Source organism: Megascapheus bottae, chromosome 21 (assembly GCF_031878675.1).
Source record: "Megascapheus bottae isolate mThoBot1 chromosome 21, mThoBot2.hap1, whole genome shotgun sequence".
Lineage (NCBI taxonomy): Eukaryota > Metazoa > Chordata > Mammalia > Rodentia > Geomyidae > Megascapheus > Megascapheus bottae.
Window position 1 is genome coordinate 34,637,765 of NC_143529.1, and position 27,980 is coordinate 34,665,744.

Sequence of the window (27,980 nt, forward strand, 5' to 3'; positions counted from 1 at the left end):
CGCGCCAGAGAGGAATCCACGTCGGGGCTTTTCAAGGGAGCAGCCAGGAGGCGGCGCCAGCGCCGGGCAGAGCCAGATCGCTCCCCCACAGGTGACCCGCAGCCCCATGCGACTCTCCAGGCGCCCCCAGGCCTGTCCGCCCGGCCCGCGCCACTGCGCAGGCGCGCTGGGCCGGCGTTCCCCGGAAACTCCTCCGGCACTGGACCCGCGTGCCGACGTTCCGCTGTGCCCGCGCAACCGGAAATGCCCGGGCCCGAGGCGGAGGGACCGGGCAGAGCGGAAGTCACTCCGTGAGGTGGTGACGGCCGCGGAGGCGAGAGGATGAATAACAAGTTCGACGCGTGAGTGGCGCGTGGTCGTTCCCCTGGCCTCTTTCCCGCAACCGTTCCCCCCTCCCCCGCGCCCTGCGGGGCTCGGCGACGCACAGCTGGCGGCACCGGCCTCCCACCGCCGGGCGTGGCCACTGCTGGGCCCGCCCTGGGCCCGCGGAGGAGGGGGCCGGGGCGGCGGGGCGGGGGGCGCGGGCCGAGGGCGGGCTGGCCACGCCGCCCGGAAGGAGGGGACTGGACGCCCCGCCCCGGGGCGCAGGTTGGGCGGCGTGGAGCGGGGGTGGGGACGCGGCGGCCTGCGTGTCTCCGAGTCCGGTTTCGTCCACGCACCTCTGCGGCCGGGGAAGGTCACCGCCTCTCGGAGCCGGGGTTCCCGTCTTGCACCGGCGGGGACGGTAACGGGCTGCGGTCGTAGAGTTGTGCAACCGCGATGAGGTAACGTGGCTGCCGGGGCGGGCGTTCCGTTGAGCCATCCTCCGGGTCGTCCTCTGGCTCTTCCTGCTTCCCCCCCCTCCTCCTGCTCCTGCTCCTCCTCCTCCGCGGGGTCCTGGGGTCCTGGCGGCCAGCACATGGTGGTTATCCTCTCCTGCGCCCCCCAACACTCGGCCTGGTCCCCAGTTCCAGCACCAGCTCCCCTCCCCGCCCCCCCCCCCGGCCCCATTTATCCCTCCGGTGACGGTGTCTTGTTGCATTTTTTTTTTTTTGTCCATTTAACAATGGCTAGGCCAGCGTGTCTGGCTTGCAATGCCTTCTGTTTGCTCACGGCGTTCCTGGTAGCCTCATCTGTCTGTCCCTTTTCCCAGAGTCCTACGTGTTTAGTCTTGAGACTGTTTTGATGGTAGAGCAAGTTCCCAGGCTTGTGTTTCCCTAAGCCACTAATGCTGGAGGGATTAGATCACACCCAGCAGTTCTTAAAGGTACTTGTCCGTATACCTCATTATTGAGCGATTTACACAGTGTGGAATTACTATTCGCTCCCGACTTGCTCCCGCTGCCAATCTAGTGAATGCTGCTGTGCAAATTCAGAGAGTGCTGGGGCTCCAGCTCTCCTGGCAGCTCTAAAAAGGCTTACTTTCTTCGTTGGGGAGAGAACTTTGGTGAGAAAGCAAGCTATCTTTGTTAATTCTCCCGGGTAGAGGAGCCCAGCCCTGCCCTTGCCCCCACCGTAAGTCCTGCAGTACCTACACCGTACCTGTAACCCTGCTACCCCTCCCCCCACTGACTTCAACAAAATCAAGTTACATTCTGAGAAGATACTTTATGGCTCATCTGTCTCCATCCTACCCAGGTCATTTAGGGGTCTGCAGCAAGAGTGGAAATAATGGCCTCCCTCGGGCATCTAGCAAGGTATTTCTCTCTTCCAAGTAACTCTATGATGGGGTGATGGGGATCTTAACACCCCCCCCCTTTGTTTTGTGCCTGTACTGGGGCTGGGCAATGTCCTTAATTTTTTCACTCAAAGCTAGCTTGCACTCTTAGGCTTGAGCCATAGCTGCCCATCTGGCTTTTTGGTGGTTAATAGGAAGTATAAAGCGTCTTCAATGGACTTCCTGGCCAGGGCTGTTTTCTAACTGCTATCTTCAGATGAGTAATTAGGATTACAGGAGTGAGCCACCAGTGCCTGGCTTGTCACCTCTCTTTATTCATAAGGAGAAAGAACAAGGCTGACTAAGGTTAAGTAACTTGCCCATGACAGTTGGAAAGGGCCAGGCCAAGTTTTCTGTCTTCACTTTAGTTCAAGCATGTCTTGGCTAATATTAACCTGGCCATTTAAATGATATGTAATTATTAGCTGTTGTACTGAGCCAGGATCTTATAACACCTGCTCTGTGGCTTTGAAGAAAGACAAAATCAAAATGCTTTCTTTGGTTTAAAATGAGCTGTTGAAGATAGTATTTCTGCCCCTCATTTAATTTTGGCTATTTAAAATTTTTTTTTTAAATGTGAAACTGCAGCAATACTGGGAACATCATTTCATATTTGGAGTCTTCACACTTTTCCAACAGTGGTCATAAAGATGTGTGCCATTTGTCAGAATCCTTCTCAAAGTGCAGTGTCTATATCTGAGTGCAGTAAGTTGATTTAATGGGTTCAGATTAAAGAGAAGCTCCTCCCCAAATCCTCCCCCCTTTACTGTGTGGGTTCTTCATCATGGTAATCAAGATTGTTATTTCTTTGCGGGGGGGATCATAGACTCATAGACTGATACAAACAAAACCCTAAGATAGTTTCTTAAGAATTAGTCTTCCCTCCCCATACATACTTTGAGACGTTTGGTTTTCAGATCATGCTTTTTTTTTTTTTCAATTTAAAAACAAATAAAGTTTAATTCCTTCAATACTACATGAAGACTAAAGTCATAAAAAGTCAGAGAAGCCAGAAATGCAAGTTTCAAAAATTAATATAATTACTCTCACTAAACAAAATTAATGTGGGCAAAAAATACAACCTATATATTTTGCATATATAATGCGGATGATATAAGTATATATATAATCTTCCTTATTCTGTGTTGCCAAAAATTTCTCTTACTACTAAAAGTTAAAGTCTTTATTCAGGAACCACTGAATAAGAAATTGCACAGTGATTTAAGACATTTTACAAAAGCCCAATGATGTTATTATTAAATAGTTATTAGGTCTAAATATTGGCATGGAATGTACTGTAACATGGACATTGTTAACTAGACCCATCTGGAGTCTGTGAGTATAATTCATGGATTCTATGGGCTCAGAAGGAAAATAAATGGCCTTTACTTTTTTTTGCCAGTCCTGGGCTTGCGCTCAGAGCCTAATCACTATTCATGGATTTTTCTCAAGGCCAGAGCTCTACCACTTTAGCCACAGTACCACTTCTGGCTTTTTTCTAAGTATGTGGTACCAAGGAATCAAACCCAGGTCTTTGTGCATGCTAGGCGCATGCTTTTTTTTTTTGTATTGCTATTCTTGATTTTGTCTGTATTTCTGTCATTAAAAATTATATATAATTAGCTTTTGACATCTTCTTTATTTTCGTTTCTTTCCCTCCCTTTCTTTCTTTCTTCCTTCCTTTCTGTTTCTTTTGTGCCTATCTTTGAGCTTGAACTCAGGGCCAGGGCTCAGTCCCTGAGTTTTTGTGCTTGAGGCCAACACTCTGCCACTGGGCCACAGCTCCATTTCTGGCTTTTTAAAATAGTTAATTGAAGATAAGAGTCTCAGGCCTTCCCACCTGGGCCAGCTTCAAACTGTAACCCTCAGATCTCAGCCTTCTGAGTGGCTAGGATTACAAGTGTGAGCCACTGGTACTCAGCTGACATGCTTAAGCAGTGTCGAAACCACTTATTATGTACTCATTGCTTTGATTTTGAAAATGTATTAATTAACAAGTGCTTGTTTTATGCCTCTATGCAATGCTGGAGATACAATGATGAATTAGATCAAGTTTCTACCTGCGAGAAATTGATGTAGTTCAGAGAGTATGTGGAAATACCTGAGTACAAGTAGTGGGCTTTGGGGCCTCTCAGTTTGTATAGCCTCTGATGTGAACTGTTGGTGGAGCCTGTGATTTTTTTATTCTGAGCTGTACTTTGGCTCAAATCCAACTTCAAATTGGGAAGAACAGCGTCTGAGAAATAGATTGTAAAAGGTATGCCTTAAGCATTGACTCAGGGCAGGGTGGTTGGTTAGTTCTAGGGCGGGGGGCATGGCTGACATGGTAGAATACCTAGTACACACATACATATATACACATGTGTATGTACATACATGATTATATGCATACATAACACAAGAAAGGAAGGCAGACAGACCAGCAAGCACTAGAGTTGGGTATGTTGCTAAAATTCTTTCTAGTAGTGAAAAGCAAAAACCACTGAAGAGAAAGGAGCTTCCAGGCTTTTCTTGGGGTTGGCAAAAACAGGGGATCCTAGGGTGATTGCCTTTACCTTTTAATGGTGGGTATTGGAAGCTGACACTAGACAAATATGGTTGGCACCCCAGCATGTGCCCCACAGAAAAGAATGAGCAATCGTTGTTATAAGCAGTAGCAAACCCATGAAATGTCTTTGATGGAAAGATAGAAAACTGGCCTTTCCAAATAGGAATAGTAAGGGCCAGAGCAAAGGTTGATGTGAAGAGTTCAGTAGAGGGGAGAGGTTAGAAGGGGAATTGTAGGGCTAGGAATGTGGCTTAGTGGTAGAGTGCTTGCCTAGCATGCATAAAGCCCTGGGTTTGATTCCTCAGTACCACATCAACAGAAAAAGCCAGAAGTGGTGCTGTACTTCAAGAGGTAGAATACTAGCCTTGAGCATAGGAGGGTAAGGGATAGCATCCAGACCCTGAGATCAAGCCCAGGACTTGGGGGGTGGGGGGAAAGAAAGAAAGAAAAGGGATTTGTAAAGAAGAGTTTACCAAGGGGAAAGGGCAGAACACAAGCTAGGCATACAGAGGGCCTTTGTCTGTGTATCTTTTCAGGTTCTCAGAGAACAGGCACTCTGGTAGCCAATACGCAGCATTGGTTTGATCAGTTTTAACCCATATTTCATCCGTTAGACATATGTACTAGGCAAGCTTGTTTTCAAACAAAAACAAGGCTCATTGGGAGGAAGGAATTTTATGAGCATGGCTGGTAGTCTCTGGGAAGTCAGGGAGACTGCACCAAGCCAGGTGACAGCACTGGAAGTTCAGGTCCTTCAGCCAGCTTCTTCTCTGCATACTCTGCTCTTCTGCTTCATTTTCTTTGCCTCCCTGGCTACCTCCGCTTTGGGGTCCTTGTCTTGGTTCCCTCATGTCCCTTGGGGCTGCCCCAGCTCCTGAATCTGTGGCCTTCCTCTCCTGGATCAGGTGTTGAGGAAGGAATTGGCTCATGGTTTGGAGCAAGGCCTTGAGGCCTAGTTATTAGCCACACTGGAGTGCACTTGGGAGATGGCATTCCTAGTGATATCCTGCCCACGGTGACAGTGGGAAGTTCATGGCACAGGGCACATCTACCTGAGTACCTCCTGCAGCCATGGTTGCAGCATGGCAGGGTAAGAACCCTAACAGAGCTAGCTCATCCAGACCAGTCTGCTGTTTATTGGATACATTTTGTTAAGCACTGCTGGAAATTCATGAGCAAACTCCTCCCACCCCACCCTTAAATGCAAAATGCCTTACAGTATGTATTAGTGTCTATATAGGGCAATATCTGAGCTGTAAGTAGAGAACATTTCTGACTCAAAGTCTGATTCCATTTGACTGTAAATATTGTCGTGGATGATGATCCTGCTCTAGGAGAAATGACATTCTTTGTATTCGTCATCTGCTTATTTACTTATTTTGGTCTGGATCTAGGGGGTTTTGATGTGCCTAGAGGCCTTCAACTAGTTTCACTGTGCCTGAGAAGATAGTCTTTTTTAAAACCAGTTTTGGGGCTTGAGCTCAGGGCCTGGGACTGTCCCTGAGCCTCTTTTGCTCAGAGCTAGCACTTTACCATTTGAGCCACAGCACCACTTCCAGCTTTTTCTGTTTATATGGTACTGAGGAATTGAACCCAGGACTTCATGCATTGCCTCTACTGTTAAGCCACATTCCTAGCCTGAAGATAGTCCTTTGACTCTAATCTTTGACTCTGATCTTGTGAGCCAAAAATTCATTTATTCCTTCTTTTAGTCTCTTAATTTTTCCTTTTCCTTTAACATTTCCTGTCCTGAGCCACTGCACTGATGTAAGATACTGCTGTGAGGGAACTTTCCTTCTAGTAGAACAAATGGGCACGAGAGGAATGGCGCCTTAGGCTGGAAGCCATGTGGGATGGAGGCTGCTGGAGAGGAGGGTGCCACTTGGCAGGACTCGAGATTATAGATGGTCTTACCTTACACTGGACTTCCTAGAGGACAAGCAGCAAAGAGGAAGGACAATTGAGAGTCTTAAGGAAGTTAATCACTTGCCTTCAGAAAGATGAGTGGAGAATAGGTAGAAAGTAGAGATTGGTATTAGGGAACCCCTTTAGAGGTTAATCATTAAGACAGGAGGAGATGGTATAAGGCAGAGGAGAAAGGGGTGACGGCAGAGAGGTAGCAGCATACATAGATGGATAACCTCCATTGGAAATGCCAGAGGAGTTATTTAATCCAGAAACTTGCCATCATCAAGGAAAAAGACAATCTCGAACTGCTTTTTTGTATACCTTGTTAGAAAAGGACACAATAGGGCCAGGACTTTGGCCTGGTGATAGAGTGCTTGCCTAGTATGCACGAAAACCTGGGTTCTATCCCTTGGTACCACATATGTACAAAAACCCAGAAGTGGTACTGTGGCTCAAGTGGTAGAGTTCTAGCCTTGAGAAAGCCCAAGGACAGTGCTCAGACCCTGATTTCAATCCCCAGAACTGGCGAAAGAGAGAGAGAGTGAGAGTGAGAGAGCGAGAGAGCGAGAGAGCGAGAGCGAGAGCGAGAGCGAGAGAGAGAGAGAGAGAGAGAGAGAGAGAGAGAGAGAAGAGAAAGAAAAATCAAAAGTAGGCCAGGCATGGTGGCTCACACCTGAAATCCTAGCTACTCAGGAGGCCAAGATCTGAGGATTGCTGTTCAAAGCCAGCCCAGCACTAAAGTCCATGAGACTCTTTTATCTCCAGTTAACCACTAGAAAACCAGAAATGGTGCTGTGGCTCCAGGGGTAGGGCAGTAGCCTTGAGCTGAAGAGCTTAGGGACAACACCCAGTCCCAGAGTTCAAGTCCCACAACCAAAAAAACAAGGGTACAGTACTTTTTGGAATTCACAAATGAGATGGTGCACTTTTTTATTTACTCCTCCTAGTCTGCCTTTCTGCATTCCTTTGCCCTCCTCTTAGGGGCCTGTGTTTTGAGTGACTTGGGGTTGGTTACATGGTGGTTCCTGTGACTGGTAGTTTTGTTAGTTAACATGAATCGTCTTAGCCATGGATTGACATTGCCATGCCTTCCCACTCAGCTTGAAAGATGATGACAGTGGGGACCACGATCAGAATGAAGAAAACAGCACACAGAAAGATGGTGAGAAGGAAAAGATGGAGCGAGACAAAAGCCAGAGCAGCAGCAAGAGGAAGGTATGTTTGGCACTATGCAGGGGTAAATGCCTTTGGGCTTGAGATTTGGTTACCTGTGGTTTCTGTTTATATGGAAGATGCTAGATTATTAATAGTATGGCATCCTGCTAGAACTGCAAAAAAAAAAAATGGGGTTGAGGGGATTGTGGAGAAAGGGGGAGAATGTAGTCAGGAAGTGGATACAACCAGAATATGATATATGCATATGTGAAAATGTTATAGCAGCCAGATACACTGGCTCACACCTATAATCCTAAACTCCTGGCCCAAAAAGAAAATATCACAGTGAAATCATACTTTTTTTGTTGCTTTTGCCTATGGAACTTGAACTCCATTCCTGGATACTGTCCCTGAGCTCTTTTGCTCAAGGCTAGCGCTCTGCTACTTTGAGCCACACAGCTCCACTTTGGTTTTGGGGAGTTTTTGGGTAGTTAATTGGAAATAAGAGTCTCACAGATCTTCCAGCTTGGGCTGGCTTTGAACAGCAATCCTCGGATCCCAGCCTCCTGGGTAGCTAGGATTACAGGTGTGAGCCACCAGAGATCAACAACTGGAGGTCAGAGTGGAACTTAGAACTTTTCTTTTGTCACAGGACATGCCTTGCATTCTTCTCATCTGATGTGAAGGAGATAAATGCTAGTGCTTCACTAGGCTGGGAGCCGTTTCAGAAATGGCTGCTCAGTATCTCAGATCATTATTTTATACTGTAGTCAGTAAAAACTTGAGTGACTTGGAATAAAGTGAATTCAGAGAATGAGATATGTGGATCAGTTTTTCTTTTACCTTTACATTCAATAACAAAAATGCCTGTAGCTGACATTGTTTTAGTACTTTATTTTTATTTATGGTTGTTTTTTTCTTTTTTCTTTTTTTTTGGGGGGGGGGGCCAGTTGTGGGGCTTGAACTCAGGGCCTGAGCATTGTCCTTGGATTTTTCTCAAGGCTAGAGAGCTCTACCCTTGAGCCACAGCATCACTTCCAGCTTTTTTTTTTCTATGTATGTGGTGCCGAGGAATTGAACCAGGGTCTTCATGCATGCTAGGCAAGCACTCTACCACTAGGCCAAACTCCGGCGCTTTTATTTATGTTTTTAATGTCAGTTGTGGGACTTGAACTCTAGGCCTAGGGCGTTGTCCCTGAGCTCTTCAGCTCAAGGCTACTGCCCTACCCCTTGAGCCACAGCACCACTTCTGGTTTTCTGGTCGTTAATTGGTGATGCAATAAGAGTCTCAGGGACTTTAGTGTCTGGGCTGGCTTTGAACCTCGATCCTCAGATCTAGTACTTTATGTTGAGCACTGCTAAAGAACTTTATAACAATGAATCCCTAGAAGCCCTTTGAAATGATTCTTTTTACTTTCTCTGCTTTTCAAGAAGGAAGCTGTAGTATAACCGTACAACCAGGTTGAACATTCTACCACTCTTTTTTTTTTTTTTTTGGTGCCAGTCCTGAGGCTTGAACTCATGGCCTGGACACTGTCCCTAGCTGCTTCTTGGTATATTAGTGCTGTGCCACGTGAGCCACAGTGCCTCTTCCAGTTTTTTCTGAATAGTGTATTTTTTATAAAGAGTCTTACAGATTCTTTGGCCTGGGCTGACTTCGAACTGCAATCCTTAGGTCTCAGCTTCCTCAGTGGCTAGGATTATAAGTGTGAGCCACCAGCGCCTGATTCATCCTACCACTCTTAAGTGGTAGGAGACAGGGTTTCGATAGGGCAAATCGTAAGGAAAGACACAGGCACAAATCCCTGTTTTTAGTCATATGCTGGTGGCTAATGCCCGTAATCCTAGCTAGTCTGGAGGATTGAGGTTTGAAGCCACCAGGACAGAAAAGTCCACCAGACTCCAAAATAGCCAGCAAAAAAAATAGGGCTGGAAGTATCGCTCAAATGATAGACTATCAGCCTAACAAGAAGTGTAAGACCTTAAGTTCAAACCCTATTCCTACCAAAAAAAAAAAAAAAAGTGCCTTTATGAGATCAAAAGCTACTAAAGACAAGGGCTGGGAGTTTGGCCTAGCGGTAGAGTGCTTGCCTGGCATGCACAGAGACCTGGGTACGAATCCTCAGTACCATATAATAGAAAAAGCCGGAAGTGGTGCTGTGGCTCTCAAGGAAGAGCGTTAACCTTGAGGAAAGCCCAAGGACAGTGCTCAGGCCCTGAGTTCAAGCCCCAGGACTGGCCAAAAAAGAAAGCTATTAAAGACATAATAACACAGTAACACAGTGTTACAGTGGCCTAGAATCAACTAAGAAAGCTTACTATGTGACCAGAATCTTGTCATTGAGATTGCATTCTTTTTTGGTTGTGGTATAGCAAGTAGTAACATTGTAAAAATGTTCTCAGTCTCAGAGCATATGGCCCAGGGTTAACCAATTTCCCTACTTCCCAGGCTGTTGTCCCTGGACCAGCAGAGCATCCCCTGCAGTACAACTACACTTTCTGGTACTCCAGGAGAACTCCAGGCCGTCCCACCAGCTCCCAGAGTTATGAGCAGAATATCAAACAGATTGGCACCTTCGCCTCTGTGAGTACTTAAGGTTACAGTCCTGTGTTCATCTGCCTTCCTAGTAAGCTGTCTAATCTTCTGCTTCCCTTACTCAGCATACCTGAGTCCCCAACATCAGATTCTTCATTTTTAAGTTTCTCATAGACATCCGTAGCTAACATGTACATAGTCAAGGCATATGAGAATGATGGTGGCTTTGATCGGTAAAAGGGGTTACTTTGGGGATCTTTGTTGCTTTTTGTTTTTTATAGTTCATGGTATCTGTCTTCATGAGGTTGAAAAGCAAAAGTCTAGAACGGAGTGGAAAGGTGGGTTTTTTTTTTGTTGTTTGTTTGTTTTTGTTTTTTGTATTTGTGAAAATCCTGAGCTGGGAGTTTGGCCTAGTAGTGGAGTGTTTACATGCCCAAAGACCCAGATTCCATTCCTTGGTACCACATACACAGAAAAGGCTGGAAGTGGTCCTGTGGCTCAAGAGGAAGAGTTCTAGCCTTGAGAAAGCCCAAGGACAGTGCTCAGGCCCCAAATTCAAGACCCAGGACTGGCAAAAAAAAACCCCAAAAAACAAAAAAACAAGAAAATCCCTTTAGAACCAGGCACTAATGTCTCACACCTATATCCTAGCTACTCAAGAAGCTGAGATCTGAGGATCATGGTTCAAAGCCACCCTGGACAGGAAAGTTTATAAGCCTTTTATTTCTAGTTAGCCAACAAAAAGCTGGAAGTACAGGTGTAACTCAGGTGGCAGAGCACCAGCCTTGAGTAAAAAAGCTAAGGGATAGCACTTGAGCCCGAGTTCAAGTCCCAGTTATGGCATCAAAAAAGAAAAAGAAAAACCCTCCGAGTGCCAATGACTCACACCTGTAATCCTAGCTAGTCAGGAGGCTTGATCTGAGGATCAAGGTTCTAAGCCAGCCCAGGCACAAAAGGACCTGAGACTCTCAACTCCAGTTAACGTCTAGAAAAGGGGAAGTGGGCTTGGCTCAAGGGTAGGGCAGTAGCCTTGAGCTGAAGGGCTCAGGGACAGAGCCCAGGCTGAGTTCAAGCCTCATGACCCGTAAAAAAAAAAGAAAAACTCCCATTAGGATTTTGGCTATGATATGGATTATGCATAAAGTAGCATCTTTTTCATGTGTTCGGAAATAACAGTGAAGTATTCAGTAATTGTTTTTGTGAGTCTTGTCAGTATAAACTGACTGGGTTGTCTCATCTCTGCCTTAGGTAACAAGATTTGTGAACTTGGAGACTACAATCACCACCAGTCTTGTTTGGCAAAATCTACCATGCACCTCCTATGGGTTGTGTTTGCATAGGACTCTCTCTGCAGAGTTCAACACATATTTGTTACTTTTTAAACTACTTGAGATATTTCTGTAGTTGACAGTACCATTACAATAAACAAGATGAAAGACACAGTAAATAATAGGCATTTTCTTTATGTAATTTCTTCCAGTCACTAGACGAATAGCCATGTGAGGTGATTAATAGTATCTACATTGTACATATGTGGCAAATGAGACCTGATGAGTATCTGGTACAGGGTGAGTCATAATTCACATAAGTCCGGAAGCCAATATTGAAGTGGGCCAGGCAGACTAGAAGTCACATAGTGCACTAAAAGCATGGCAAGAGGCTACCATTTTAAAATGTCGCTTACTATGCAAACTATATTTTTCCATTTATTACTAATCACTTATCTGTAAATTAACTGGTAATAAGGTTTTTTCCTCAATATGAGATATCATTGCTGGGCTGAGATCATAAAATTTCGGTCCAATTGACAAAGGCAATTGCTGCATTATCACTGGAAAAATTTTGGCTTTTTTGAAATATCACAAATAGCCTGGTGCATATTATACTCAACTGTTGAAGCTGGATTCCAGTGGCTTATGCCTGTAATCCTAAGCACTCAGGAGGCTGAGATCTGAGGTTTAGTTTGAAGCCAGCCCAAATAAGAAAGTCTATGAGATTCTTCTCTGCAAGTAACCACCAAAAAGCTGGAAGTAAGAGCTGTAGCTCTAGAGATACTGTGCTTGCCTTGAGCAAAAATGTTCAAGGACAGTGTCCAAGGTCCTGAGTTTAAACCTTAGGACTATAACCCCCTGCTCCCCCAAAAAAGAGGAAGGAATGTTTGTGAAGAAACTTAAGACTTTACTAAAGCTTTAAAAAGCATTAAGACAGAGAGTATGTCCTCTGGAGTATAATTACCAATAATTGGTGGACAGCAAGTGGAGCTTTAGAAATGTGGCTAGAGTTGGGGTTCTGAGCAAAGAAGGGTCAGTTCTGCCTTCAGGAAATCTGCATGGAATCAGGTTCGTTTAAGATTGGCCTTAAAAGATTTAAAGAGATTATATGAAAATAGTACTTGACAGAGGAAAGATTAAAATTAAACTTGAGGGGCTGGGAGTTTGGCCTAGTGGTAGAGTGATTGCCTAGCATGCACGAAGACCCGGGTTCAACTCCTCAGCACCACATACATAGCAAAAAGCTAGAAGTGGTGCTGAGGCTCAAGTGGTAGAGCTCTAGCTTTGAGAAAGTCCAAGGACAGTGCTCAGGCCCTGAGCTCAAGCCCAGGGGACTGGCAAAAATAATTAATTAATTAATTAAATTAAATTAAACTTGAGATAGTTATGGACTTCTAAACTTCTTGAATCTATTGTAGCAAAGTTTTGATTGCCTGCTCTATGAGAATGCTAGCCAGCACTGAGAAAATGTCAGCAATGAAGTCATGAACAACTTGTTAAACACTGGAGGAACAGAGAAAAAACTGTGTTAGGAAACAGGTTTCAGCTACATTACTGTTAAATCGATTTTCAGTAATTAGGAATATTTCTAGAATTTCTTCCCATCTTATACTAAAACACATAAATTTACCCCCAAGTGTGCAAGGAGGGTTTGTGTTGTGTTTCTCCTGTGGTAAATGGCATGCATGTCATCCACTCTCGTTAGCAGTTTAAAATCATGTAATTCAAGATATTAGGAAATGGCGCACAATAGTAAATTCCTCAAAGAGAAGTAACAACGTTGTGAAACATTTTATCAAATCCAGAGCAATGTTTTCTAGTTTGTTTTTTTGCCAGTACTTGGCCTTGAACTGGGGGCTAGCACTTTATCACTTCTGGGTCTCAGCTTCCTGAGTAGTGGAGATTATAGGCATGAGCCACACAGTGGCCAGGCTCTTCCTGTGGTTCTCATTTTTAATAGTTAACAGCATTTTGAAATGAGAAGAGTCTTGGCCTTTGCATCCTGGTTCTGACATCTTCTGGTACGTGACTGCTGGAACACATCCTGGAGCCATGTTCTCAACTCTGAGGATGATAATAGGTTAGATGCTTTCTTCAGGTCATTTCTGCATCTCATATTCTGAGTTTCTGAACTTTTATTTTTTTAGTTCAATTGGACTTTTGAAAAAACATCTTTCAAAGTTCAGTAATGTTTCTTAAGCTATTTACTTCATCCATATTGTGGTTGGAGTATAAAATTGTAAACTTTGCACAACCCACATATACAGAGAACATGATTTCAGTGTGTATTTAAGAGAAGAGGGAAAAGAGAAGGAAGAAATCTGGAGGATGAATAATTTTTAGGTTCATTACAGCTATGTGAAACATACTTTAAAAAGCTGTTAATGGATGGGACAGGAAGGAAGAAACAATTGAGAGGGGGTTCTTCTAACATACACGCACATCTGAAACACATGGTCCACACAAAAATGAGTAATAAGAAAGTAAAGTGAGGGGCCGGGAGTTTGGCCTAGTGGTTAAAGTGCTTGCCTAGCATGCATGGAGACCCGAGTTCGATTCCTCGGTACCACATACATAGAAAAATGCCGGAAGTGGTGCTGAGGCTCAAGTGGTAGAGCTCTAGCCTTGAGAAAGTCCAAGGACAGTGCTCAGGCCCTGAGCTCAAGCCCAGGACTGGCAAAAAAAAAAAAAAAGAAAAGTGAGCTCCGTAGTGAGGGTGGGTACCAGTGAAAGGAGGCTAATGAGGAAGTGAATGAGAAGAATATAATCAAAACAGTTTATTTACAGGTATAAAAACACAACAGTAAAACCTGTTGAAAAAAAATTTTTTGGGGGGGGGGTGGATCATGGGGCTTGAACTTGGCCTGGGCACTGTCCCTGAGCTCTTCAGCTCAAGGCTACCACTCTAGCCCTGGACCTTGGCATTGTTCCTGAACTCTTCAGCTCAAGGCTGCCATCCTATCCTTGAGCCAAGCCCCATTTCCTATTTTCTAAGGGTTAATTGGAGATGAGAGTCTCAGGTCCTTTTTGTGCCTGGGCTGGCTTTGAACCTTGATCCTCATATCTCAGCCTCCTCAGTAGCTAGGATTACAGGTGTGAGCCACCAGTGCTGGGTTAACCTGTTGAAACTTTTTAAGAAGCAGTTGTATGCATGTGTAGAAATGTAGCGCAGATACCCTGGGACCCTCGTACAACTGATGTTTGCTAATAGGAGAATTCTGCAGTTCAGCTATAAGGTTGTACGAGACAAACCTTCTAGAGTGATTTTTTGCCTCATCTGCTTGATTGCTAGAATTCCAGGTGTGCGTGGCCATACCTGGTGCTTCAGATGATTTTTGACTGGGGAGATTGGTGTGCGTTCTCTCTACTGTGCCCCTCAGATTCCTAATTCACAGCCACTGGTTCTGTTGGATGTACTTTTTTCCCTGTTGGAGTGAATAAAGTTGACATTGCTGTTCATTGTATACACACGGCCACTTGTGCTGTCAGGTGATATACACAGTTAAGCCCAGTGCCTGAAGCCCATAGGCTGCATTGGAGTCCTTATGTGTTATTAGTTCCTGGGCTTCTTGTAAATGTGTAAGACATGTCAGGCGTTCCTGTTCCAAGAAAGGACCTGAAGGGGATGGCTATTGCATGCAGTAGAAGGTCACTTTTCCTCTAGAAATGTGATCTGAGTACTGTATTGGTCAGTACTCCCTTTCTGCTGCACGATTATGGTGTCCTGCTGTGTGCTGGCAAACGCTAGTGGTTTCTTCCCATGCTGTTCTGTGTTTTCCTCACTGTCTTACTTCATCGTGCTCCTTCTCTGCCACTACTGAGTAGGTGTACTCTGCGGATTGCAAGGGAATGGTATCTACTGTCAAGAACCAGCATGATGAATGTAACTTAACATGCATAACTTGTTTTGTTTTTACCTAAAGTTTCACTCTGTAGTCTAAGTAAATCAGAAGGGAAAAATACATGCTTTGTGCTCTTGCATCTTCTCTCCTAGGTGGAGCAGTTCTGGAGGTTTTATAGCCACATGGTGCGGCCTGGGGACCTGACGGGCCACAGTGACTTCCATCTCTTCAAAGAAGGAATTAAGCCCATGTGGGAGGTGAGGACCGTGGCCTCTAGAAAAGTTAATTTTGTGTGTGTGTATGTGTGTGTATGTGTGTGTGTATGTGTGTGTATATGTGTGTATGTAGTATTTTTACACAGTAGATTGGATTAATGTGGTAAGAAAAGAGACTTAAGGGGCTGGGAGTTTGGCCTAGTGGTAGAGTAGTTACTTAGCATGCACAAAGACCCAGGTTTGATTCCTCGGTACCACATACATAGAAAAAGCCAGAAATGGTGCTGTGGCTCAAGTGGTAGAGTTCTAGCCTTGAGAAAACCCAATGACAATGCTCAGGCCGTGAGTCTAAGCCCCACAACTGAGAAGGAAAGAAGGAAGGAAGGAAATGAATTTAAAAGTCTGTATGTGACTAGAGACTCGAGGTAAGCTCCACTCAAGTGCACAGCATCCTTTTTTCTGATGTGAGCATTTTTCTGTAAGACAGATACCTTCCTGCCCTTATGATACAGCTATGATACCTACTTGTTGATACCTAATTTACTGCTTTTTTTTTGGGGGGGTCTGTCATGGGGCTTGAAATCTGGGCCCGGGTGCTGTCCCTGAGCTCTTCAGCTCAAGGCTGGTGGTAAATTGGAGAAAAGAGTCTCATGGACTTTCATGCCCAGATTGGTTTTGAATTGTGATCCTCAGGATTTCAGCTTTAAAAAAAAATACTGGGGCTTGGATTCAGGCCCTCATGCTTATGAACTAGGCAGTCATTCTACCACTTAACCCTACCTACAGATCTTTTTGCTTTTACTCTTTTTTTTTTTTTTAATGTGCCACTGGGTACTTCATGATATTTTTGCATGTGCATGTCTTTGTTTATTTTTTGGCTGGTCATGGGGCTTGACTTCATCCTTGGCACTATCTTGAGCTCTGCTGCTCAAGGCTAGTGCTCTATCACTTGAGCCATAGCAACACTTTCAGTTTTCTGGTGGTTAATTAGAGATAAGAGTCTCACAGATTTTCATACCCAAGCTCGCTTTGAACTATGATCCTAATATCTCAGCCTCATGAGTAGCTAGTGTTGCAGGCATGATCCACTTGGTGCCCAGCTTGTTGTTATTTTTAATTTTAATTAATTATTATTTTGCTAGTCCTGAGGCATAAACTTGGGGTTTGAACGCTGTCCTTGGCCCTTCTCAAGACTTGCACTCTACCACTTGAGCCACAGGACCACTTTGGCCTTTTCTGTATATGTGGTACTGAGGAATCAAACCCAGGGCTTTGTGCATGCTAGGAGAGCACTGTGCCCCTAAGCTGTACTTCTTTCCCTTTAATTTTAATTTTTTTAACTGTGAAAGAAAAGGCAGTGAAACAATATTTTAACTTGGGCGCTTTTGTCTTTTCATAGGATGATGCAAATAAAAATGGTGGCAAGTGGATCATTCGGCTGCGGAAAGGCCTGGCCTCCCGTTGCTGGGAAAATCTCATCCTGGCCATGCTAGGAGAACAGTTCATGGTTGGGGAGGAGATCTGTGGGGCTGTGGTCTCTGTCCGCTTTCAGGTAAGCCACCTAGTCCATTCTGCTTGCTCTGTTGCCCTTGCTCCCTTCACCTGTCCCTGGTTTGCTTTGATAGTGCCTTCTCTTCCACCTGTAGGAGGACATTATTTCCATATGGAATAAGACTGCCAGTGACCAAGCAACCACAGCCCGAATCCGGGATACACTTCGGCGTGTGCTTAACCTACCTCCCAACACCATTATGGAATACAAAACTCACACCGACAGCATCAAGTACGTGTTGGGGGTGCTGGGGGGGAGCAGGTCCCTGAACTTAGCAGAAATAGCTCCATAGCTGGGCCCAGAGGCAGACAGTCATAGAGGAGACTAGCTTGTGGAGAGGGACGGACCAATCCCCCCCAAGGGCTTGTGGCCAAGCTGCAGTTCTTGCTGGCGAGGCGCCCTGCCTGCCCACTGCACAGGGCTGGGGAGCAGAGCCTTCCGCAGACGCCCAGTCGTCTTCCGGGGCTTGCTGCGTTCCTAGCCAGCTTGTCTTTCAGAACAATACTAACTACTATCTGAAAGTGAAAGACAAAGCACTTTTCTTCTTTTTGGCTCTTTTTAGGATAATTTCACTGAACCATAAAGTCCTCTTCCTTGCCCACCCCTCACCCCACTTCTGCATGTCTGTTTAACCTGTTAGCTTTAGTTTGTCTCTTTGTCCTGGAAAATTGACTTTTCATCAGGAATGATGGCTCCATTTCCTGTGTGTAGAGTTGAAGTCAGAGAGGAAGGAGGATCATTTGAGAGAGGAAAAAGGGAAGGGAAGATGGAAAGAGGCTCTGTGGTCTGCTGAGGGCTTGGTCCACAGTAAGAATCACTTCAGTGATCAAGTGACAAATAGTCTCAGGTCCCAAGACGAAATTGTGTGGAGTGGCTACCAGATGGTCTCAAAAGTGGAGGGAGAACCAGCTAGTATGGACCAAAGGCTCTAAGGTTTCATTCTTCCCTGTGGCCCTAAGTCAGTACACACCTTTGGTGAGTTTCTGCCACTGCTTCACTTTCCCCACTGTAAAATGGGGGAGTAACACTTCACTTAGTAAGGCTATGAGAGACTGAGTCTCTGTTATGGAGGATCTTTTAGGACAAAGCTCTTACAGGGCCAAGTATTGCTGCCATCATTATGAGCGACAGTGTCATCCTCATGCTATTCTTGTTTGACTAGCCAGCCCAGGGGTTGTGTTCATCAGCAGACAGACCATTTGGGAATCTTTCTCATGCATTCACAGGCAGTGTGGATGGAGTGGGCTTACAACAGCTAGGTTCCAGTTTTTAGCTGGGAGCACTGCCATGAAAGTTGGTCAGCTGTGACTCTGTAGCCACTGAGTCATTCACCAGCCGGGACCCTGGGTGCTTGCCTCAGCAGTCCTGTAGAAGCACTTTTTCTTGAGGCAGGTCTGTCTTCCTCTCTGCTCTGAGATAGGAATAGTGTCTGTCCTCCTGCAAGGTTTGCTCCTGGCTAGAGAGATCTATGCCTTTTTCTAGGGCTCTTGTTTTCGAGATTCCCCAGTTCTCCCACCTTACCAGCTCCCAAGGCCAGTTTTGCACCGGGTAGGAAAGAGAAGAAGGCAGTTTTCATCGCCTGCCCCTCTCCACTGTTCTCCCTTTCCAGTACCCTGAGGCAATTCATCCTGACTTGTGGGAACAGGCATGAGTCCTGCCTAGGAGAGTCTGTGGACTTCGGCCATGGTCTTCTAGAAAGACTGGCCTACCGTGTGCAGCTCTCCTTGGAGCTCTGCCTCTGGGACTCCAGGCCTACAGATATAGGACCAGAACACCCTCCTTGAGACCTAGATGCCACTTTCCCTTGCTCCTACCTCTTTCCTCTCCCAATGAGCCACTTTTGCACTTCCACTAGAATGCCAGGCAGGCTGGGCCCCCAAAGGCTCCTTTTTCAAAACCTCTGGAAGCCGCGATTGAATGTGCCATGACCCTCTCACTCTCTGGATGGCACCATCATTGAAGCTGGCGTCATTGAAGTCTCTTGTTCTGTTGGCGTGCCACCTGGAAGACCCTTCTGTCCTGGACAAGAGGAATGGAAGAGCATGCTATGCTTTGAGAACAGGCTGACACACAGCAGCTACAACAACAGCTGAGATCACAAATAAATGGTGCTAAACTAGCTTGTCTCATGCTCTTGCTCTTTATGGTGCATCAAGATGTGGCCTTTGAAATGACTGTCACCATATTAAGGGATGGCACAGACTTCTCCACACAGGGCCATCTGGAGAATGCAGCTTCATTTCCAGGAGCCCATTGTGTAGTGCCATGTGGTACTTTGTTCCAGGACTGCTGAAGCCTGGCATAATGAGGTGACATCTAGCCCTCAGCTAGTTACCCCCCCCTCCCCGCAAAATCTGGGTGTTTAAGCTACTTTCCATCTAGTCCTGCTGATTACCAGCCCAGAGTGATTGCTGACTTCATATTCAGCTGGAAGTCTGTTATGGTTGGAGATGGGGATCTTTAGCCTTTGCTTTGCTAACTTCCATTTGCCTTTACTTCAAAGTTTCTTGCCTGGAGATAAAGCCCTGCTTCCATCTGTGTGCCGCCACACATCCATTGCTTCCTTGCTTTGTGCTAACGGTGTTCTCACTGGCCCAAAGCTGCCCCAGCCCCACGCTCTTTGCCAGTTTCCTCCCTCCCGCTTTCCCTATAGAGCAGATTGTCTTTCTCTCTGAGCTAGCCTGCTTGCACCATCTCAGGCGATGGCCCTCCCTTCCTCTCAGCCAGGGTTCCCAGGCCTCGAGGGCCTGTTGGGGAGGAGATTTGACTGAGGCACATACTGGCCTCTTACGTTCTGTGGCTTTGGCTTCCATGTGCTGCAGCTTGGCCTTAGGTCCCTTGTCTGCATAGAGTTTCAGAACACTTCACAATACATGAGCTTTTCTCAGGAGTCGCCACCCAAACAGGAAATAATCATTTCTACACATTCTAGATTAGACTCAGGTCCATGGAAGTGGCTATTATGGTTGTGTTTTCCCCACTGCTTCCTCCACCTTCAGCATCTGCACCCTGTGCTTGCAGCAGGCTCACTGACTCCTCCCCAAAGGAACATAGGGAGACCCAGGGCTCAGTGTTGCAGGGATGTCTGTGTCATTTCCTTATTGCATTCCCCAGCTAGGTTGAAATACCTAGAAAATGGGAAGTTTGCTAAAATGTGGAAGGGCCCCATGTCCATGTTTTTAGCATTTGTTAAAAAGAATTGCCTTCTCTGACCCCTTCCCCCTGTCTTACACATGTTGAGCTTAATTTCAGCCACTTTCTAACTGCATCAGGGGACTAGCTTGATGTCACCTTGCAGAGTAAGAGTATTGGCACCAAAATGACCTCGAGACTCAGACCCTGACCACATGTGAGCAGAAGTCAGAACTGATCTCCCTTGCTCTGTCCCTTGTGGGTCTTCTGTAGATGTGGTTTTGTTTGAGGCAAGAAACAGCAGCTGCAGAGACTTGAGGGTTCCTAGGAAAAGGAAGGGAAGAGTCTACAGAGGTTCTTCCTCAGGTACCCAGAGAGGAGCCTGCTTACCGTGTGCTGTGTCTTCTGGGATGCTTGCGTTCTTCATCCATGTCCTCCCGCTCCAGCTTGCTCTCTCTGTTCCATTCCCATGGTCTCTCGCTCGCTCTCCTGTTTGTTACTACTTTGGTCTTGTAATTACTATATCCCTAGGAGAGCCACACAGAAAGCAGAGGATGTTGTCCTGGTTTATGGCCAACCAACTAAGGAATGTGAAATGTGTTAACTTGTGATTTTGCTCAGGTCAAGGCTCCTTTTAAGACCAACTCAGTTGAGTCTTTATAGGTTCAGGTCCTCTGTTTCCTCTGCTTTGAGGAGAAAATGACAGGTTAAAAGCTGGTCACAGAGCCATATAAGCAGTGCTATCTTGGGAAGAAATGTCTTTGAAATATTGCCATTGACTCCTGTGTGCTTCTGGCCTAGAATGGAAAAGCTAGCAGGACCAGTGCCGGTCGTGGTCCGCAGAGGTGGGGAAGACTAGCTGGACTTCTCTGCAGTCATGGATAAGTGATTCCTCTTGATTCTGTAGGAAACACAGATCCACTCTATGGAGATTTTCCAGATACTTAACACTGAATTTTATTATACGAAGTCTGTGATGGCTAACTCACAGCTGGTGATGTTGGCTGCCTGGCTGTGCTGGCACTTTGGAGCAAGGGAAGCTGAGCTCCAACGTGTCCCCAGGGCTGTGACCCACTCCCAAGCCCTGCAGGCTGTGGATGCGAGGGGGAAAGGACAGAATTCCCCGGAAATGAAATCCCTTGCTTGCTCTCAGAATTGTCTTCCTGATAAGTAAGATTACAAAGTGGACTCGAAAGGGCCCCTTGTTACCCGGTCATTGAAATCCTCACCATTCCTAGGAGACTGTATTCATCTGATTTTTTTTTTCTCCCTATTTTTAGAGAAATCCTAGTTTTAGAACATCAGTGTTTAAAAGAAGGAAATTGTAATGTTATCTAACATGCTTAATAGGTCCAAGTGAACAGAGCCAGCCTGTGAGAATGAAAGGAATTGTAGAGTCCATGGCCAGCTGTTTTCTTGCCCCAAATCCATGCAAGGAAATGCTAAACCCAGAGTCTTTGTGTGAAAAGATTTCTGAAGGAACCAGGAGGGCACTTTGAACCAGACAGGATTTCAGGGAGTCTGGAGCCCTGCTTCTTCAATCTCTTGACCCACAACTGCTGCTCAGGCTAGGGAGGTAGGGATGGGCCTACCTAGAAACAAGAGGAAAAATGAGATGAAGCTTCAACACAATCGTATCGTTTCTTGTTGACACTGTTAGAACAAGAAATTTCCCTAGGCTGCTGGCCAGCAGTGGCACTCCGTTTGTCCTCCTGTGGAGTGAAGAATGACATTGCCTTTCAGTGCCCATGTGGGTCCTTTGTGCCTCAGTACCAGCCCTCTGGAAGGGGCTGTGAGAGACATCGTGCTGTGGAAATTGAGATCAGGAGTTAAGAGACTGGCATGTCTCTTGGGCAGTCTTACCATTTTCCTTAAGTTAAATGCTGCTTTTCAAAAGAGGAGGACTACTGGTGATACACGTGCCACCTCCCCCATTACAGTTGTTTGGGGGGTTCTGCTGAGAGTTGAACTTAGGGCATTGCACATGCTAAGAAAGTACTTCTAACGATGAGCTGTGCCCCTAAATCCCTTCCTTGTGAAAAAAAAGCTACCTGAAGAAGGGCTGGCCATGGAGAATATTTTAGTGGTCCTCAGATGTGTAGAGTGTGGCATGGCCTGCAGTGACCCTGGGTGCTATACCAAGAATGAAAACTCCTAGTAAGAACTTCAGATTTAGGTGTCCCCAAAAAAACTTAATGCTTTGAAGCTGAAGAGTAACTGCAGCAAAAAGGTAGGAAAAAAGTTTTTCTGAGAAAACATGAGGCGGAAAGGGCTTCTAGAACCCTAGTGGATCTAGGTTTCTCTCTCTGCCCATCCAGCAGTTACCAAGGGCCCCGCAGTCACCTTGTTTGTACTGAACCTGTTTCTAAATTGAGTTCGCCAGTATAAGGCTGTGAGGGGCATTTCTCCCTGGAGATTTTAAACTGCCATGATGTGCACAGCCTAGATTTTGAAATGATGGTGACATGGACAATTTGACAAACAAATGGAATATGCATACTTAAGGTATGAGTTAGAAGGGTTGGACATGTGGAAGCAGAGTGGCATAACCTCGCATCTTTAGACATCATAGTACTGGTAGGTATTTGGTGAGAACCGATGAAGCGAGGTCTCCACACATTTCTGGGCCCAGAGCAGAAAAGACAGGAAGGGCTGGCGTGTTCTGGCCGTGATTGGGCTTTAGCTCCAACCTCAGTGGCCTCCCCGTAGCCTTGTTGAAAGAACCTTGACAAATTATCAAGGAGAAGTAGCAAGGGCCACACTTCCCCAATGGCTAAAGCTGAAGTGCTGGCTGCCCATCCGAGAAGCTAGTCTGCTGGCACCTCGCTGCCCTGCACCCAGCTCCCCGTGGCTCCTCCTAGCCCGAAAGCCATCGAAGAGGGAGGTGGGGTGGCGGTGTCTGCTGTGTTCACACATCTCATCTGAATGTGCTATTGTGTTTTTTGTCTCTGGTTTGCCAGGGCCTGGGAGGAGTTTCATGGCCTGGTGAACAGCAGCGGCCGCTGATCGGACGCTCCCCCTCTGTCTCTCACACTCAGGGTAGGGCCTTGACTACCTTCTCTGCAACCCTGTGCATCCCTCTCATCTGTAGCAGCCCTTCTCCCAGGGGGAATGCCCTCTTCCTGTTGGCTCCAGACTGCTGGGTTTTAGCCCCCTGGGTCATAAGTATCGAGGTGACTGCTGGGCAGGTCGCTTGACCATGTTGTGACCAAGCGATCTCTGAATACTAACGATTCACAAGGCAAACGTGCCCCAGACAGATTTCCCTTCTGTTTGGATATGGCTGTTCTTGAGCCAGTGTCCCATGGCTAGCGGGCAGGTCCCTTGGCCCCAGTATGGCTCTGCTTAAGTCTGTGTGGAAGTAGTACCATAAATTCAGAGTTTCTGCAGTGACAGAAGGAAATGAGAGGGCAGGGACAGGACCTGTAAGACAGTTTCAAGCTGTACTGCGGCTAGACCATCACATCTCATAACTGGTGTGGGGGATGGGAAGCTAGGCCAACTGCCGCGTACACTTCAGGAGTACTTGCATGTCAAGCAGAAGAGTGCCCAGTCCATGTTAATATTCCCCAGAGGAGTAGATGCGAGGCCACTGGCCAGACAGGAGAGCTACTCCACCACCGCCAGCGTGGTATTCCTGAGCGAATGGTATCTGCAGCAGTAGTGGTGGCAGAAATCTTCCTGGAGAAGATGAAGGTTTCCCAGAGAAGAGAGACCCACATCTCTGGTGATCTAAAGACAGATGACACACTGTTGGTGGCAGAAGTGGGTGGCGATGGGCTGGGTGCTCTCTGTACTCCGACAGGGTGACTGTAGGGTTTCTGCACAGTTCCATGGGCCCTCCCCTTCCCCTTGTAAGTAGTTTGATTCTGGGACAATTGGTTTTCTGTGTGTGTTGTGTGCATGTGCATATGTGTGCATGTGCGTGTTGGGGATGTTCCTAATGATAGACCTCAGGGCCTCACACTTGCTAGGCTTGCTTTTTGGGTTATTTGTTTTGTTTTTTTGACGTATGGTCTCATACTTTTGTCCAGGCCAGCCTCTGACTGCAATCTGGCTACATCCATAGTCTCAAATAGCTGGGTCTACAGGCATGTATCACATTCTTTACATTTCAATTTTTAAAAATCAGTATTGAATTCAGAGATGACTTTTTATTCATACATACACAGGCACACACACACAAGAAGGAATCAAAATGTCAGATCTAGTAGTGGATAATTTATTGACATACAGTCTCAAATACACGAAATAATAGAAACAGTTAAAATCTTAAAGCATGGTTGGTTTAAGATTTAATTAGGGTTTTTTGTTTTGTTTTGTTTTGCTAGTCCTGGGCTTGAACTCAGGGCCTGAGCACTGTCCTTGGACTTTCTCAAGGCTAGAGCTCTACCATTTGAGCCACAGCACCACTTCCGGCTTTTTTCTATGTATGTGGTACCAAGGAATCAAACCTGGGTCTTCATGCATGTTAGGCAAGCACTCTACCACTAGGCCAAACTCCTGGCCTAAAATTTAGTTAATTTTAAGGGTTTGTTTGTTTGTTTGTTTTCTTGATTTTACTGCTATTAAGGGTCACCAGCTTGACTTCACTACTTGAACCACATCTCATGCCCTTTAGGATTTTTAACTGTGAATGTTCACAGCATATATGACAAGAAAGGTTTTGTCATAGTTTACTTGGAAATAGTTGTTGAAGCACATCAAATGATGGTACCTTTCAAAATCAGCATATCTGAGGCTCACGGAGAAAAGTTTTTAAAATTAGAACAATCACAGTGGAAACTTGAAATCCCGTGTGTTCCTTGAGAGAGTCAGATTTTTGCACAGTTGCCATGGTGACCTCTGTTCTTTTTTAGCTGCTCCTTGTCACTTAAGTAGTTTAGGTATTCTGGAAACAGACCTGCAAGTCCTGAGTTTACTTGTCTATCTTAAGAGTCGGAAAAGAGACTTCATTTCACATTTTCTATTTCAGTCTTGATTTCAGCCAGAGTAGCGTTTTTCAGAGGTAGACACTGGCCTGCTTGTCCACCTGCCGCTTAGACATGGATGCTGGCCACTGTGTCCCTGCCACTTAGGAGCCATAACACCCCTGCTCTATCCTAGTGACTCTCTCCCTTTTTCTTTTCCCCGTACAAGCCCATCATGATCTGTGAGGAAGATTGATAGAAAATGTTCTATTTAATTTTCTTTTTTGTGGTCTTAAGCTTGCCAGCTACCCTTCAGCTGTACTTGCCAGCCCCTGTTGAATTAGTAAATCCCAACTTGCTGTTTTCTATTATTAATCACAACTACTAGTATGATTGCTACTATGACTGGGCTAGTGGGCATAGGACAAAGGTCTGTATTGTTGGGCAGTGCAGTTGGTGTGTTGCTTCAGTGGGAGATGAGAGATAGAAACTTGCTCCTGTTGAATCCAGAAAGTGTACACAGGTGTATTGAGCATATGGAAGATGAAGCCAGAACTGTGTGTCCCCAGGGGTAAACTGCCGATTGCCAGAGAATGTGCCAAGACCACACACACTCCTCATTCCAAGGCACTCCAAGCAGAGGCTGGTGTTGGCCATCACAGGTGACAACCAGCTTTGTCCTGAGGACCCAGAGGGTGTTCTGCTTGGCCAGCACAGTGGCAGGTAACTCGCAGAGGTTTTCCCCTGAGGTACCTGGGAAGGTGGCGAGAAGCCAGTTTAGATGAGGCTTTCGGAAAATTCTGAGGCCTCCTTGTTTCGCAGGGAAGGTCAGGAGATAAAGAGCTCTCCTGACCTCCAGGGCCGTGGACTTGGAGAGCCTCTGTTCTGTTAGGGACCCTCGGTGTAGCCTAACCAGAACATGATCAGATGGCTACAGGGCTGGAATTCACTGTGGGTTTCCTGAGTTTTGGTTTGGAACAGAAAAAGAAAAAGCAGCCTGCTGTGGCCCCTGCCACTCGGGTCTGTGTTCTCTTTCCCTGCACCTAATCTGCTGCATCTGGAGTCAGGGACCTAATATTAATCCCAGCAAGCTTGCGGAGGACACATTCCCTAAGATAAAATTGGTGAGAATCTGCTCCAAACCTAGTTTTTAGAAAGGCTAGACCGCAGGGGCAAGTCCCCACGCCATGGACCTGCGTCCGCCCGCCAGGCCCTGGGTGGGCCCAGACAACCACCATCACAACTCTTGTTGTTACTAAACTGAAACAGTTCAGCCAGATTCTTCTGTCTCTCCTACTCTTCTCTTGGACTTCCAAATGATAGGACCTCTAGTCATAAAGAGGTCTCTGAAGCTAGGCGCCGTGGCTCTCGCCTGCAGTCCTAGCTACACAGGAGGCTAAGATCTAAGGATTGAGGTTCAAAGCCAGCCTGGGCACTAAAGACCTTGAGACTCTTTATCTCCAGTTAACCACTAGAAAATGGGAAGTGGTGCTATGGCTCCAGGGGTAGGGCAGTAGCCTTGAGCTGAAGAGCTCAGGGACAGGGCCCAGGCTCAGAGTCCAAGCTCCATGACAGACAAAAAAAAAGTCTCTGATTCAAGGAGAAGTAACTAAAATACTATACATGTAGATAAAGTGGAGTAGAATCCCCCAGCTTGCCGCCTTCAGAGTTTATTTGTGGCCCAGTGCTTACGTGGGGATGGTCCTGAAATTCCTTCACATCACTGAGTTGCCACCTCCTCCCTTCCCCAAAAATGGACGCTGCTCCTCCTCAGACATCCTCCATCTCTCTGTCCTGCCTTTCTGATCACTTCTGCAGACCTGGGCTGCCAGCGGCCTGGGGGAAGAAGGCTGGTTCCTCTGACCATGGCTCTCAGGGCTTCTCTGGGTAGGGTATCTTTGGAAGTGCAGGCTAACCTGCACGGCACCCCAGCTATGTTGAGAGGGAGCCTCCCCCACGATCCTGTCCACCCGCTGCTGCTGTGCCTGCATGTAGGTTCCTGCCCTCTTGGGCCTTTGCAGCATGTTGGCCGCACTGAGAGGTCTTCCTTTCGGTAGTGTTTGAGTTTAAACCCCGAGCCCTGTGCTTGCTAGGCAGATTCTCTACCCTTTGAGCTTCAGCCTTTTTTTTTTCCTTTCCCCTGTTTACTTTTGAGATAGTCCCTCTCTCTGCCGAGGCCAGCCTGGACCACTTGTTAATGCTCCCTTCCTGTAGCTGGGATTCAACCTTAAACCCTGGGCTAAGGCAGCAGTGAGGTGGCCTTAAAAGAAAAGGCCATGCAGTGTTGAGATTCAGGTGATGACTAGCGTGGGGTAGGAAAGGTCACTCGTGGTCAGGCGTTAGGGGACACATGAAGCATTGTGTGCCTCTTCCGTCTGAGACCACGTTTCCACGCAGGGTGGGGGTGTGCCCCTTGGAGGGGCCTCCTTTAGGAGGAGCGGACTGGCTCGCTCCACTCCCTGCCCACTCCATAGCTGCACAAGTGTGTAACCTCCTCAGCCCCAACACCACAGGCAGCCTCTGTGCTCTCACCTTTGTATCTCCTGTTAAGGATTGACTCATGGGGTACCTTCCCATGTTAGGAGAAAGTTTTCTGTGTGTGCGCGTGCGTGTGCGTGTGCGTGTGCGTGCGTGTGTGTGCAGGTCCTGGAGCTCCAAGCCTGGATGTTGTCCCTGAGCTTTTTTTTTTTGCTCAAAACTAGTGCTCTACCACTTGAGCCACAGTTCCACTTCCAGCATGAGTCTCATAGACTTTCCTGCCTTGGCTGGCTTGGAACCGTGATCCTCACATCGCCGGCTCTTGAGTAGTTAGGATTGCGTGTGTGAGCCATCGGCACCCAGCCCTTCCGATTGTTTTTAAACCTGCATGGTGTCCCGTTGTATGGATGTGTCGTAACGTGGTGCCTCACCAGTGGCTTCTTGCACTGGTGTGGTTTCTAATCATTTGCTACTGCTAGCAACTGAATGGAAGTTTTAGCCGGGACCTGGAGGCAAATTGCCATTTGGCATAAGACTGGCAAGGCAGGCATGAAGGTCCTGGGGCGGGGAGTGCCTGGGTTGATGCTCTCCTGTGTGTGTGTGTGTGTGTGTGTGAGACAGCGTCTACATGTCCATGTATTGAATGTCCTGTTTTCTTCTGTTTTCTCTTGCAGGGACAATTCAAGCTTTCGAAATACAAAAATCACATTGTGAAAGTACACAAGCTGCAATAATCC

The 27,980-nt window shown here is 46.5% G+C and overlaps 1 protein-coding gene across 9 annotated transcripts; it reads left to right on the forward strand.

Annotated features, from left to right (window-relative positions):
* The first annotated feature begins 243 nt into the window (after window positions 1–243).
* Window positions 244–27,967, forward strand: Eif4e2 (eukaryotic translation initiation factor 4E family member 2). 9 transcript variants are annotated; one of them, XM_090355047.1, is made up of 9 exons: window positions 555–764; window positions 1,618–1,676; window positions 7,253–7,367; window positions 9,757–9,891; window positions 15,109–15,213; window positions 16,571–16,723; window positions 16,818–16,954; window positions 22,816–22,894; window positions 27,918–27,967. In XM_090355047.1, exons 2-8 carry the CDS (start codon window positions 1,651–1,653, stop codon window positions 22,859–22,861), a joined length of 717 nt encoding a protein of 238 aa, XP_090211173.1. In that variant the 5' UTR covers window positions 555–764; window positions 1,618–1,650; the 3' UTR covers window positions 22,862–22,894; window positions 27,918–27,967. The 9 variants fall into 9 exon arrangements, with proteins under 9 accessions (XP_090211175.1, XP_090211171.1, XP_090211168.1 ...); XM_090355049.1 differs by lacking the exons at window positions 555–764; window positions 1,618–1,676 and adding an exon at window positions 244–341; XM_090355042.1 differs by lacking the exons at window positions 555–764; window positions 22,816–22,894; window positions 27,918–27,967 and adding exons at window positions 255–341; window positions 18,579–18,842.
* Window positions 27,968–27,980: the final 13 nt, after the last annotated feature.